Source organism: Mixophyes fleayi, chromosome 3 (genome assembly GCF_038048845.1).
Source record: "Mixophyes fleayi isolate aMixFle1 chromosome 3, aMixFle1.hap1, whole genome shotgun sequence".
Classification (NCBI taxonomy): Eukaryota; Metazoa; Chordata; class Amphibia; order Anura; family Limnodynastidae; genus Mixophyes; species Mixophyes fleayi.
This window is the reverse complement of record NC_134404.1, coordinates 185,696,161-185,711,425: the sequence shown is the minus strand read 5'-3', so window position 1 is coordinate 185,711,425 and position 15,265 is coordinate 185,696,161. Positions and strand designations below refer to the sequence as shown.

Here is a 15,265-nt window from a genome sequence, read left to right as displayed (position 1 = left end):
CATCCAGTACGTTCCCCTTGGGCTACAATATGAACATTTTTCATTGAAGTCACAACTATTTAATTTTTTTATATATCGTCTTTGATTTGTAAAGATGCTCATCTTCTAGGCAGCTCACAAAGTATTATATTTCCGTAATGTAAGCATCGGGTGGTCTCTTCCAGCTACAGCATGGAATCCACATTTACACTGCTGGAAGACTGTGTTCTTTGGAATTAAACACTTTCTCCACAGGTAGTTTGTTTGCTGGCTGGCAGATAATATAGAAATACAAGAACCCATCCTCAAAACAACTAGCAGGAATTATTGGAAGTTCATTCAAGTTCACTTATAAGAAGAGGCACCTAATTGTTGGTTTGCTTTGGTCTTGGATGCAGGCATGTCAGTTGTTGGCTACATAGCTAACTAAAGCTAACTAAGACTATTTATTTTTAGTGAAGACAAAAGTGAATATAAATTATTTTATTGACAATTGAATCAATCTATTTCTGTTGCATGAATGATTAGATAGTGGCTAGGAGGGACATTTTCTAAAGTACGGTTTTGCTTAAGCGCATGGTTTTTTATATTTTTATGTGCAGTTTGTAAACTGCAATTTACTATAGGCCAAACCAATCATCAAAGTACATGACATTCTGATCTTTATACATGGAAAGAATACAAATTATACAGTGTGTTCTGCAGTTTGTAAACTAGACAGGGCTTTGGCGAGAATGCTCAAACCGAATATGTTTATCTGGCTATAAGTATGTTACTAGAAGTGAACCTGAAGTTAAACTGGATTAAGCTGGGCTGAGCAAAACATTATACCACTTCAATCAACAACAAAACCACAACATTATTCAATGAAACAAACACTGCAACTCCTTAATCTCTCAAATTCTTCATATTCTATCTAACCCACACACCTACATCTCCCAAAACACAACACAAAGCACCTGTTACAAAAATGACCTACACTATTTTTCATACTTGCCTACTCTCTCAGAATTCCCGGGAGACTCACGAATTTCAGGGAGTCCTCCTGGACTCCCGGAAAAAGTAGCAAGCCTCCCGGATTTGCCAAAATTCACAGCATTGAGAGGCGGAGCTTAATTGCATCATAAACTACCGCCCCCCGCTATTCATTGCCGTGAATTTCGGCATTTTATAGTGGGGGTGGGGCTATGGTGACGCGACAACATCACCACACTCCCTCCTATCCCCCTGTCACATGACTTCTCCCCGGATCTCCCGGGGGAGAAATTTTGAAAGTTGGCATGCATGCTATTTCTCATACCCACTCCCAGCATACCTCTCTCCAGCACATATATGCCTCCACATTATATAGAAAATTATTGATCCTCCATCTATGACTGTTATTGCATATTGTTGCTTTTAGAAACTTTTTCACACAATATTGCTTCAAATGTAGTAAAACTAGTGAGGGTGGCAGAGTGGTAAACACCCAACCTTTCAAGCCGGGCACGGTTGAACTTGCAAGCAATACATATATGCAAACCACATCCGCTTTCACTGTGCAGTTTTGAAAAAAATCCCAATGTGATTTAGGGGTTTTCAAAACACAGAAAGATCAGATGTGGTCTTCCAAACATGCGGTTTGGAGCTGAAAACCTCATCTGATGCGAGGATGCATCCGAACCATAATAGTAACGCACTTTAGTGAATTTCTCCTTAGATGTTTGTGAATGGCAACAGCTTTAAATGGGAAAACAGTACAGTTTATTTCAAAAGATACTGCTAGTCATATCAGGCCTGAGTCATTAAGGAGAAGAAAGCAATAAAAGTAGTAAATTTGATCCTGGACAAACCATGTTACAATTCAAGGGGTGTAAATTAGTTTTATTATTTTGCACGTAAGTTAAATAGTGGCTGATTTTTCATGTAGCACACAAATACTTGTTAGCTTTATTTTTACACTGAAATTTAAAGTTCATTTAGGACATTCCCTACCGAACTATAAATTTGTCCCCACATTTTAAATTTACCTCCCCCTCCAATGCAACATGGTTTTACCAAGGTGCAAAGTTACTTCTTTTTTTGCTTTGCATTCCTTCATGACTCGGGCCCATCATGTTTAATTTTTCAATAGCAAAGAGAAACAGAAGAGGAAAAAAAGTATCATCTGTTCGTACTTGGTATAAATAGGTAATTTACCTGGACTTTTATATTAGTTCTATAGTTCCAGGCATTGCTGTCTAGGAGCTGCTGTGTCCATCTTTCTCAAAGTATTGTGATTTCTGCTGACATCAGTAAATTGGGATAATAGTCATGTTTTGTTCTGCTAAGTAATATAAGAATTAAACAAACTCCTGTCTCTGCTATAAGGTGGAAGCTTCCGATGTGACTTACCACAAAAAAGCTAGATGTATAAACAAGCTTTAGTTCAATATTTGCTAGTTGGGCATGACCTGTTATGCATGTTGTATGCTTTGCAAATCATCAAAAATAATGAAATCTCTGGCAATCGTTGACACTGATATCAATGCACCAGGAACACGATTCTCTGATTTTATTATGTATAGTGACATTAAAGTCCAGGAGAGATGACTTGTTGAACAGACGAACAACATAAAGTTCTGGGGCAGCAAGATGGTGTATTAGTCTGCCTACTTTTACAGAGCTCATTTTTAAAAGCTGTTAGTACCATTTCCATAATGAGAAGACGGGTAGGCATTACAAGCATAGCCAGTCCTTTGAGGAGCAATTGTCAGACAAACATCTTGTTTTAGCAGATATCAAGTTATTCATCTAACACATTGACTGCAGAACATGTCTAGTATAGTAGATTGGGTAGATGCAGCCAATGTGCAGCAGAGATTATCCCAGAATATCACTATTAAGCTTACATTATTTTTAGAAGACTTAACCTACAAGCTACTCCAGGGAGTAAATTTATCAAGCTGCAGTTTTGAAAAAGTGGAGATGTTGCCTATAACAACCAATGAGATTCTAATTATCATCTGTTTAGTACATTCTACAAAATGATAGCTAGAATCTGATTTCCACTTTTTAAAACCCGCAGCTTGATAAATTTACCCCTGGAAGTGATTATATTTAATAATGACCAACATTTCCTCAAGTTTAACTGGCTCTTTTTCTGAAGCACATAAAGGGAATTTCATGTCGAAAATAAACAGATTTTAAAAAAATACCATGAATACACTGATATGTTGTTCATTTACACTTCATTTGTGTTTAAACAGGAATAGCTGTTCATATGCTGTTGTGACAAAGCATCACATTCCGTTGTTCAGGTCCAAGAATGCACATGGAAAAGTGCAAATGTGCCAAATGAATATGATCATATGCTTGCCATCCCAAATGCAGAGCTACCTGAGGGCTTTTAAGTACAGAAAATACATCCACTTACTATCCATTCATAACCTGCATAACATGACTACTCCAGCAAATGCTAGATCAGATGTAAATATGTGTGACACTGAGGCCACACGCATATGTGGGAACACAGTGTGAGCCTCCTTATTCCTGGAGAGTCGGAACAGGTAGGGAAGGGTCATGTAAATGCAGCCCAAGAGCAGTAAGGGCGTGATCACGCAAATTCGACTCAGACCTTCATATACGCCTGCCAGTAGGCATATCATTTGCGGTTGTCTGAAGGCTGGTGCTGACATCCGTGCTGATGATGATCATCATCTGCACGGATCTCTGCTGTGTATAAATAAATGTAAAAAAATGACAAACCTCTTACCCTCAACAGCCGCTCATAACCTAGGCTGGTAGAGGCAGTTTCAGTAGGGGACGAATACTGGGATCACCCCTAGAAAAAAACACTACCAGCACTAGACTATGACACTATAAAGGCGAAACCTGCAGCATGTGGTCCCTAGCAAGCACTGGCAGCCCAATACTGCGTAGGTATGTTGGTGCTTGTACAGTGCCAGCTTAACCATGGCTGCCAGAGCCTGCTGACTCTTGTTGAGCTACAAGTACCAGCATGCCCTGGCGTCCAGGGCCCGCTAGGACCTTTAGTGTACATGTAATAAAAAAATATACTGAAATACACCACAGCAAATTCCTCCCTGACACAACACCCTCTTTTAGCCATTTATTGCTCACCTAATTCCATTGGGTGTTCTCTTCTGTCTTCCAGGTTTAAAAATCCATTGGGTTGGAAAAAAAACCCCACCTGTACAACAAAGAATTGCTTGTTGCGGAGCCACGAATGACAGACTCTGAGCTCTAAAACCGAACTTATTGTCTTTTCCCCATCTAGAACCTCCCCCTCTGGCCTCTCTATCACTGTTGATCATTCCATTATGTCATGTGTTCCCCTCAATTCCTCTCTCTCCTTTTCCCCCCCAAGAGAATTTAGCAACAGAAGAGGATTAAAAGAGGAGAGGATAAAGAGGATTTAGCAAGAGAACATTCATTCTCTTGCTAAATCCTTTCACTTCTCGCTACGTAACATTGCTCTTCCAGGATGCCACCAAATCTCTCATTGACTCTCTGATGATCTCTTGGTTGGACTACTGTAACCTTCTCTTTACTGTCCTCCCTGACTCTCATCTCACTCCTCCGATTTATACTCAATGCTGCTGCTAGATTTGTCTTTCTTTCTAGATGCTCCACATCTGTCTCTCCCCTCTATCAAACCCTTCACTGGTACCGCTTCTCCTACAGAATCCTTTTCAAGCTCCTGACCCTCACATACAAGGCCCTAGCCAACTGCACTGCTCCCTACATCTCCAACCTCATCTCTATTCACACTCCATCCTGCCCACAACAATCGTCGCCTCTCCTCCCCTCTGATTACCTCTTCTTACTCAGGTATTCAAGACTTCTCCCGTGCTGCCCCCTCCATTGGAACGATCTCCCTCATTATATCAGAACATCACCCAATCTGAGTAGTTTCAAACAGGCATTAAAAACCCACCTTTTCTTAACAGCCTATTAGTCATCCTCTTATCTACCTACCTTGTCTGTTACCTCTCCCTTTATACCCTTCTTCCTTCTCGCTCCATGTGAGCCTGTCAATTTTTCACCCCTTGTGTCTTCGGTTTTTCCACCCTTCCCTTAAGATTGTAAGTTCCTCTGAGCAGAGCCTTCTCTCCTACTGTTTCCATCACTTTTAATTTTGCTCTCCAGCTACTCTGCCGACCTCCTTCTTGGGTCAACTGCCCACTGACTCCACTCCTGCTTTTCTCTGCACCTTTCAGAGGCTCTTAACCTGTTAGCTGCACCCACACTCTATGGCACAAGTTCCCTGCTGTGCTGAATTTCCCTCGCCCTTTCACCCTTTCTTATTAGATGTGATTTAAGCTACCTGAGTTATGGTGCTACTTGTTTATTGCACCATACTGTTATACCTTGTACTGTCCTACTGTTTGTTACTGTACAGCGCTGTGGACACTTTGTGGCGCCCTATAAATAAAATGTTATAATAATAATAAAATTGTCACACTAATCAACAAAGAGCACCTTCACTCTGAATGGTCAGAGTGTGGAAAAACTCTCTGTGTTGGTTAGTAATGTTAAGACCCCACCCTACTAACTGCAATGAGCTACATTGATACAATGTACTAGTAGTACATCAACCAAAAATACCTCACACACACCACACCAGGAGAGTGGGAAGATCCCTAGTGCTTTTACCACAGGACTGTTCTCTTCTAGGTGAGGGGTTGGGCACATTTTTTTTGCTGGCCCGATTCCTTTAGGGAATTCTGCACCATGCACAACAAGTTAGGGCTTGTTGACATTGTGATAGGGGGACCCGATGCTGCAGCTATTCCTATTATAGTGTCACTAGCCCAACCTGTCATAGCTGCTGGTAGCTTAGGTCTTCCCGATTTTGCCTTTAGTCATATGCATGTATTTACTCCTGTAAGGATCTGTGCAGCTCCGCTTATAGGAGTAGTGATTATTTTCCATACTGCTTTTTTTACGTAAATAAACCCATTTTGCTGCCAACTCTGCACCAGGTCTAAAATGTTTTATCCCTCTTCATGTTGTTTAAGGTAATGGGAAATAACAGATTTTAAATTCATAATTCAAGAGTATTTTCCATGTACAGAGCACTCTGGTGATGTATTCCCTGAAGTTTTTATGTTTTGCCCAGGAGCATCCTGGCCTACTCCGGATGACAGCAATGATTTTTTCCTGTTACATTGCAAACTCCTCAACACTTATGGGAATATAAGCGAAACAAAACAAGGCCAGATGTTAATGTATTGCAAATAATGGACATACAGCAGCATGTTTTCAACCAGCAGGACTGTAGGTTCATAATTACTTCATCATTTTGTTCACATTTATATTTATTGATGGTATTTTATTGACTTTATGAAAGTACAGCCTATAAAATGTGTAAACTGGCACAGATGACAACAATTAATAAATATAAACAAAGTAAAAAATAAAAGAATAAAAAAATCTGCACAACTCAAAACCCAAATGGAGAAATAGTGATATAGGGCCTGATTCATTAAGGACCTTAAATGAAGAGGATCCTTATTTCAGTCTCCTGGACAAAACCATGTTACAATAAAGGGGTGCAAATGAGTGTTCTGTTTTGCACATAAAATAAATACTGACTGTTTTTTTATGTAACACACAAATACTTTTTAGCTTATTTGTACACTGAAATTTAAAGTTGATTTGTGTGTGTTACATGAAAAAACAGTCAGCATTTAACTTATGTGCAAAACAGAACACTCATTTGCACCTCTTGTATTGTAACATGGTTTTGTCCAGGAGACTGAAATAAGGATCCTCCTCATTTAAGATCCTTAATGAATAAGGCTCATAGTTGCTTCATTGGAGAGGGATATCACAGTACCAATTGCTGGCCATCTCATATCATGGTTCTCCCCATTATTTTGTCTGCCCAAAACGCAAGGTTGATATAGTACTTTGTATATAGTAGCAAAAAAGTAATTAATAATAGTAAGCACCAGAGACTTTATAGTTTATAGCTGTATAATGGACGACATGTCAGTCTATAGATGGAAGTGGTAGAGTTAATAACAGTGGTGAAAATGAAATATCTAATTCACTATTAAAGGAGGCTGATTAAATGTATAATTTTCTCTTGAAGATCAAGCTGATAAGTTAGATCCTTAAACATAAAAATGTTATTTAAATACACCTACATTATATTATTTTTATACTATTCTATTGAGACTTTCAGCAAAGGTACCTTTTTTACTCTCCATATTCTGGTAAGTCTGGAGTGGTATTTACCCCCATTGTACGTGTGATGTAAGTAATCCAGGAATTGAATAAACCTCTATAAGTGAACAAGTGGCAGCTAAGTTTGTCTACCTGTACTAATATGAAATGTGATATTGAAGTCAACCCTCCAGCGGGGAGAGGTGTGCACTCCCAGGTAATACTGAATACCTGAATAAGAAATGTAATCACACTCAGAATGGATGCTTGCTAAGACATTTTATTTTATTGGGAATTGGTGCACTTCCCCTATGTCACTGCAACATGTTTCATGCTCTTAAATACTGTTTTGTAGTTATTTGATTCTGAAAAAAACTAAATTTAAGACCATGATTAGGATTCATTATATTAATCAACATTTGGTAATTGTATTTCAGCTTAACTCGGACCTCCAGCCATTCATGAATGGGAAATACTGTGCTTCATCTTTCAGTTTGAACTCTGCCCCAGTCATTCTTCACCAGGAATCTATAGGAAGAGAGGCCTGGATGGAGCTTGTCGAACAGGTGAACATTCATGTGGCAATGTAGCAGTCTTAATGTATGTGTCATGTATAAGGCTATTGAGACATGTTGGCTTTTCAAAAGGCACTAAAATGAGTTTATTCACAGGAGCCCCACACAATTACAATACTTGTGGTTAAGCTTATTACAAAGTTCACAAAAGATTGCACACATAAAATACTACTTTTCTTGGTTGGAAGGTAATGTACTATAATAATTTATACAATCTAATATTTGTTTCCAAACATCTCCCTACAAGTTATCCAGTGTTGTTACAATGTTCAGGTTTTTATTATTATTATTATTATTATTATTATTATTATTAATAATAATAAATAATAGCATGCAATTTTTTTTTATCTAAAATGTTTTTTTTATAATATACTTTTTTCTTTCCTCTCTCTCTAGGCTCAGCTGAAAGGCAACTTGATAGACCTAGCAAAGGTAAGAAAATGTTAGTTCCTAATAATTTAGAAGTCCCATGTTTAAAAGTGCCTTTTGAGGGATTCTTTCCCTCAAGGTTTCTTTTTAATTTGCCAGGCTGTCTATATCTGTCATGGTTGGGCGTTAGCAGTCACAAGTGAAGTTTAGAAGGACATAGATTAATCTACTCACAGAAGCATTGAAGCTGGGAAAACAGAAATATTGTACTGCATAGGGATTGAATGGGAATTTAAACAAATAAACAACTTTTAAATAAATATGGCTGCTAGTACATGTGATACAATAAAGGTCATAAGGAGAAGAAAAGACAGTATTTAAATTTTTAAAACTGGGACTGAAAATGTATTATGGAAATACAAGGAATGAGACAAAATATGTAAAAAGAAAATAAGATTAGCAAAGGCTGAAGTTGAACCCTGCAGAGCCAGCTTTGCCACCCCAATACTCCCAGTATGATGGACAAACCAGGCTGGATTAGTTGCCACTAAAACAGGACGACCACAAGTGAAAACCAGTCACAGCACAGGGGCATTCAGCTCAATGAGAAGGGAGTCATAAAAAACAGCACTCCCCTGTCCACCCGCCTTCATACACAAACACACACACACACACACACACACACAGGGGTATATTTACTAAACTGCGGGTTTGAAAAAGTGGAGATGTTGCTTATTGCAACCAATCAGACACTAGCTATCATTTTGTAGAATGCACTAAATAAATGAAAGCTAGAATCTGATTGGTTGCTATAGGCAACATCGCCACTTTTTCAAACCCGCCGTTTAGTAAATATACCCCCACAGAGTTTATCACCTACATACCCATGGGTTGTAGGGGGCAGGGTAATTAATACGATTGGCACCCCAGTGGTCCCAGTATCATGGATCACGCTTGCCCATACCAAGAAAGTACAAATAAATAAATCATACACACAATTTTTCACATCACACATTCTTTCTTGTCTCTTGATCTGTAGTGTGAATAGAAAAAAATCCCACATATGTCAACATAAAATAACCTAGCTGCTCACAACAAACAACCAAAGCTAAATAACCAGTAGTAAGTAGTCAAGCCAATCACAAGTGGGCGGCATGGTTATGATTGGGTGGTGGCTAATGGGAGACCCGGTTACTGCCGTTCATAATCATTTAGCAACCAGTGTTAATCGTAAGTGGGGAGTTTCCCAATATTTATTTTATTTTTGCTTCAAGACATAATGAAGCAGTAAAGACTATTTTATTTTATTTTGTGAACATGGATTTGGGGTGCCGTATCCAATTAAAGTTGAACCAAGATCTGGACACTGTCCTGAAGACCTAGGCTAGAGGTGCTAAGGGAAAAAAAATCTTCCTTCATGATCAAATCTTTAGGTCACATATATTGGGACAAACTTTTTCAGGATTATTTTGGAATGTCACTGTTAGTTGTAATTCTGTTGTATTTCAGAAGTACTGGTTTTTTAATATACTTTTACTTTAGGAGCTTTTAATATACTTTACTTTAGGAGCATTGTCCTAACCATTAAATCTTTATATAAGGTTTGTAAATAGTGTTTCGTAGTTAAAACACAATCTTGTTGTAGATCCTTCACCTGTCACGGTTTAATACTGACAAAATAGCTTGGTGTCCAGATCCAATTTAAAACACTTTTTATCACGGTTCTTGGCCAGGTAATTTTCATTGGATAACAGAAATAGCCTATAAAGGATCACATTTGAGGAGTTGTAGAGAACACAAATACTGCTGTGCTCTGTGACTTCTCTTGTAAAATAAAGGCGCAAAAGAAACCATACTAAAATGTTAAAATATTTCTCAGTTCAGTGTGCTTTTTAGGATACATTTATTATATCAATTATTGTCTGCATCTGAGCAGACAGGAGCAATGAGGAGTTACTATAACAGCATTGTTAAAATTCAAATCATGAATACAGCAGGATGATGACCTGTATGGATTTAAATTCTTAAGAATGGAAACAATAGTCACTTGCTGATCAGTTTAGCAGCCTTGTTTTACAGTGTTTAAACACAGTGCTGCTCTTCTTTGTGAATATGAAACTCCTTGACACAAGTTGTCACTGGAGAAGAAAAGCATGTTCGAAAGGTAGCGATTTTAGCTCTGCAGATACTAAATCAAGCAAACCATGACGCTCCCCATCACTTAACCAAACAAAAAAGCTGTCTCATGTTTGTTCAGCATGAAGTGATCTCTTTAAGCAGCCCTCTACAGATTTTCCTATTTTAGTAGAGGTGGTATTATTCTTTGTTGGGAACAATAGCGGTGAGATAATAAAAATGTGCCATGTGGCAATCTGACTGGCATTTCACATGTGCCTGTGCTTTCTTACAGTTGCAAGAGGCCATCAAGGCTGGCAAAGGTGTGACAGAAGCTATTGACCTGTGCTGTTACCATGGAAACAAAGCTCTGGAGACCTTACATTGCTTCCCTCCCTCTAAGGCCAGATCTGCCTTAGAGAACATTGTATATGCTGTGACCAGATTTCCGTGATACTGTCCTCTGCTACATGTGGCTGCTCTTTTTTTATTTTTTTATTTTATTTTAGTAAATCTGAATGTTGTGGACTGCAAACCTTTAAATGGTCATCAATGGGCTAGATTTTATCCTGATTCTCATTCATAACATTGAGTGATGGGTGTGCAACCTATTCTTTTCTTGTCTGAATTGCTAAAGGTAAAAATAGAATGAGAAAAAAAAGGTCAAACCATTTTCTCTTGTCATGCCAGAAGCATACTTGAGGCAGAACAAGTAGAAATAATTAATGAGGTGTGCTGCAGTGACCTCAGCAAATGGCCAGGAAATAAGCCCTTATTGATTGGACATAACCAGGGATGGCGCCAGTGTGGTGGCCTGTGGTTTTCCTGCTCCTGGGAGGACAGAAGGGCGGGGTTCTGCAGGTGTCAATAGGAAATCTCTTCTCTAAACTAAGTTCACATCAGCATGCAGCGTGTGCCCACATCAAGGACACTCCTCATTACCATGAAATGTGAAACTGAGTCGTCTTGAATGCGCACACAGAACTTATTTGAATGCTGTTAATGAAGATTAATGCAGTCATCTCTTAATAGTATTCTGTTGTAGACAAAACTGCGCGTGCAGTCTTCTCCAATCTACATTACACAATGGTACAAAGTTGTTGTGAGATTTTGCAGTATTTATGTCTAATGAGAGAAGTACAATTTATTGACCCATAAATGAATATGTCTGTAATGTTCAGCTAAATGTCTATAGCATGCAATACATGTTTTTTTTTACATTTATTAACTAAATGTCACATTTTAATTCTAGGTTTTGTTTTGGATAACAGAACCAGTTCACTTACAATTATAAAGGTGTCTGAGATTTCCAGATATGAGAATATTATAAATTGTGGGAATAATAGTATCTGTAAAGTAAGTGAAGCTACTGACATTTGAACAGCAGCATACACTATGCAGTTATGAAATAATATTAATGAATTAACAATTGCATACAGCCGTGTAATGAAAGGTGTACTGGTTCGACAATGCAAAGATCAGGTAAATATTGGACGGAAATTGTAGAATACACATTAACAAAAAAAATACAAATTTATCATGAAATTATTTTGAAAGCCACAGAGGTCATCAACATTTTTGGTACTGTTAATGCAAACTCTTGGAGAAAAGTGTCCTTCCCACATATGCTGCTTTTTATATAAATCCTAATGTTAAATAAGAGCACATGTGAATGCTGTGACCAAACAGAGTAATACTTGCTAGATTTATAAAATAAACAAATATATGTTTAAGAATTGTACTGTTTTTTATTTTTTTCTATTTGTTTTTTTTTTGTTCTGAAGTCATTAAAATAATTTGTCTGAGTAGCTCAAATGCTAATATTTTTAGGTTGTCAGACCAGACAAGAGCCCAGACAGAAAAATACAATTTAATTGCATATTAATATTAAAGCATCATACCTAAATCTTTTAATCTCAGCTATCTTTTCTCACAGAAAAAAACATAATCTGTCAGTAATGTGTCCAGCTGGACTTCTGTTTGTACATAATGAATATGGAAGAACAGATTTCCTTTGTTTTTAATGGTCATTGTGTATCTGAAAATGTTTTCTAACTTTAGTTTGTCAGATTAAACAACTCTCAAAACTCCAGTGACAGAATATAAGGTAATCACAAGCTCGGATCTCGAGCCTGTCTCTGTTTTGTTCATCGGAGATGATTTTTGTGGTTTGCATGCATGCAACGTGAGAACATCGTTGACAAGAAGGCTGAGTTTACACAAATGATCTAGATTAAGACTCAGCTACCTTTCTTCCTTCTGTGGTGTAATTACAGCCCAATCCGGAGACAGCTAGCACAGCAAACAGATTTCATTACATCGCTCACTTAGACACTTGAAGTAAAGTTATTTCAGTTAAGTTCTCCTTTTTCCAATTCTCCCTTCCTCTCACCTAGCATAAAAGCATGTGACCAAGTTATGGCATGGTAGCTTGTTGCATTCTTCTGATTAGGGAAGGACTTCTGTTTTATGTAGGTAGCATGCAGCATTTTTATAGACTTATGTCCAGAGTGATCTGCTCCTTTATTGCATAAAAAAATGTGTTGCTTATTGCACTATTGTTTTGTTTTTCATTCAAGCCCTGAGCTATTTTTGTGATGAAAATAACAATAGTAGTGGTAGAATAACTTAGTAGCTTACAAAGATGTCCAAATTGATATTTTGAATTCCAAAGAGCTAGAATTTTGTTGTTGATGTGCTAGGGTGTGATTACATAGCAGCAAATCATCCTCTCTAATGAGAGTGGTATGGAAGGATAGCTGTGTAAATTTTTGCAACCTCATAGTCTAGTCCAGGCCTCTCCAACCTGCGGCCCTCCAGGTGTTGTGAAACTACAAGCCCCAGCATGCTTTGCCAGTAGACAACCAGTTGATAGCTGGAAGGGCATGCTGGGACTTGTAGTTTCACAACACCTGGAGGGCTGCAGATTGGACAGTCCTGGTCTAGTCTATACCATAAAACTTATCTGGTGGTGTCTTACCCACTAAGGCCATCCTGGCCATTGAATCTGGTTAAGTTTGTCTTGTTTGGCTGAGACAGAGGTTTCTGACACCTTCTCAGACACCCAGTCTACAGTGTGAGAGCAACCTGAATTTACCTCAGGGAGGACATATTGTGGCTCATGGCGTGATGACCCATTATGCTGACTGCAAACTACTCCATGCTGTCAGCTTCAGGCAGAAAATGTATGCCAGGTACAGACATATATAGGCTGCTGGCTATGGTCCGTGCCAGGGTGCCAAGGGGTAAAGGTGTTTAAACAAACTACCCTGCAGGAAAGTTTTATTAAATCATACTTACTAGGAACCTTGTGTTTTTGTTTTTGTAAAAAGAAGGTTGCAAGATCCTCCTGTCAGATTTGTGCACCTGAATCAGATAATTGCTACCTACCAAACTGCTGGTGTTATATGGCAAGTCTCCCGAAATATAATGCTTTGTTGTTTTGCCTTTCAGCTAATATATACCTACTGTGACATCTTTTTAATCTTTTCTCTGGTGCCCCAGCTCTCCAGCAGCGGATAAAAAAAATGGCAGCTCTTGCCATTGCTTAGTCAGGGGAGGATTTTTAATGAGGGAATCTCCAATTTGAATAGGGATTTTCTTTAAGATGCTTGTAATTGTAAGTACCCTTGTCATGTAGCTGGGTTGTAATTAAACCCTGAGGGGCTCTTTGCAGTATCTCTGAAAAGGCTTATATACTGAAATTTGTTTGTGCCTAAGGAAACATGCTCCCCTATGGATCTCAGACTTGTATTTAACATTAGAACTAAAAATATTTTATACCTATATTTTGCTGGATGGGGAGACTCTGCTAAGCTCCTGTCTATGTTTATGTTTATTGACTGGACATAGTTCTCTAACATTCATATAACCTTATAATGATAGCTGTTGACCAGTTGCATCCTCCAAGTCTGCTAGCACTTTGTTAATTTAATTGCATTTTAGCTTGTGAACATGATGATGATAAAGATATGTCTTCTACTGGTATTATGACACTGTATTTCTGTATTTATATATCTAGGACATCACCTGTATCTGTAAATTATTACACCTCACCACCACAACCCCTCCATTTGCTTTCTGTACCCATATCAGCCCTCATCCAAACCCCAAACAATGTTCAATATAAATTTTGTTTACATCCCTTCCAAGAAACAAGAAAAGAAGAGTAGTGTTCATGCTGCAAGCAGCCTGGAGCTACACAATATCCTATATAGTAAATCCATCTGTATAAGTCCACCACCACCAGATGTAATAATTCTCCCCTAGATCATGGACCACTCTTAGTTTCCTCTTTCTCAGATCATGATGACCACCCTGAAGTGATTGTCCCACCTCTCCAGGTGCCTGATTCACGGAAATCTGCATAGGCGCATATGTGTGTGGCAACTTTGCTCACTCTGCATAAGGCACATTGTCCCAAACCATTTTCTGCATAACCCAGGATCCTTAATCATTTAATAATGAGTGGCACATATTAATTTATTGGCAGGGAAATTTTATTTCATGAAGGGAAATATTTAATTATGAGTTTATAAAGTAACAAACATCTCAAAATATTTAAAGCCTCATGCCTTGCAGCACTTTCTCAAGGTAGCCATAGCTTCACTCTCTCCTTTCCTACCAATATAATAAGCATTTTATTTAACACTGGGTAAATCTCCTCCCCTTTTTCATGCCATAGAAAATACATGATACGCAGGGCTCGACAAACCCCAGGTCGCTGTGCTGTCTATCACCTGGGCACGTGCGCATTTTTGAGGTTCAAATTTAAACCTGCTCACTTGTCAGTTCCTCCTTAATCAAGCAGTCTCCGCGGAGGCACATTAGATGTATTATCAGTTTTCATAAATGTGGAGCAAGTGAGTGAGGAGGAGGAGTTAATGATAGGATTGCAGGTTACTGAAGGGGGTTAATAATAATTATGCAGAATGGAGGATTGGGTATAATATTGATGAAGGAAGGAGGGTTAATCGTGATTTAAATGATGAGATGAGGGAGGCAGGGATCGATCATGAAGGGGATATGTTGATAGGGGAATTATGATAAGAGGATATTGATGGGGCAATGGA

At 38.4% G+C, this 15,265-nt stretch overlaps 1 protein-coding gene across 3 annotated transcripts in view; it reads left to right on the top strand.

The window, feature by feature from the left end:
* The window catches only part of PDSS2 (decaprenyl diphosphate synthase subunit 2), a 306,498-nt gene extending 294,569 nt beyond the window's left edge, over positions 1-11,929 (top strand). For all 3 annotated transcript variants that reach the window (XM_075202873.1, XM_075202872.1, XM_075202871.1), the window contains exons 7-9: positions 7,572-7,700; positions 8,106-8,141; positions 10,489-11,929. In XM_075202873.1, coding sequence (XP_075058974.1) covers positions 7,572-7,700; positions 8,106-8,141; positions 10,489-10,647 — 324 coding nt within the window. In that variant the 3' untranslated portion in view covers positions 10,648-11,929. The remainder of the gene's footprint in view (positions 1-7,571; positions 7,701-8,105; positions 8,142-10,488) is intronic.
* Positions 11,930-15,265: the final 3,336 nt, after the last annotated feature.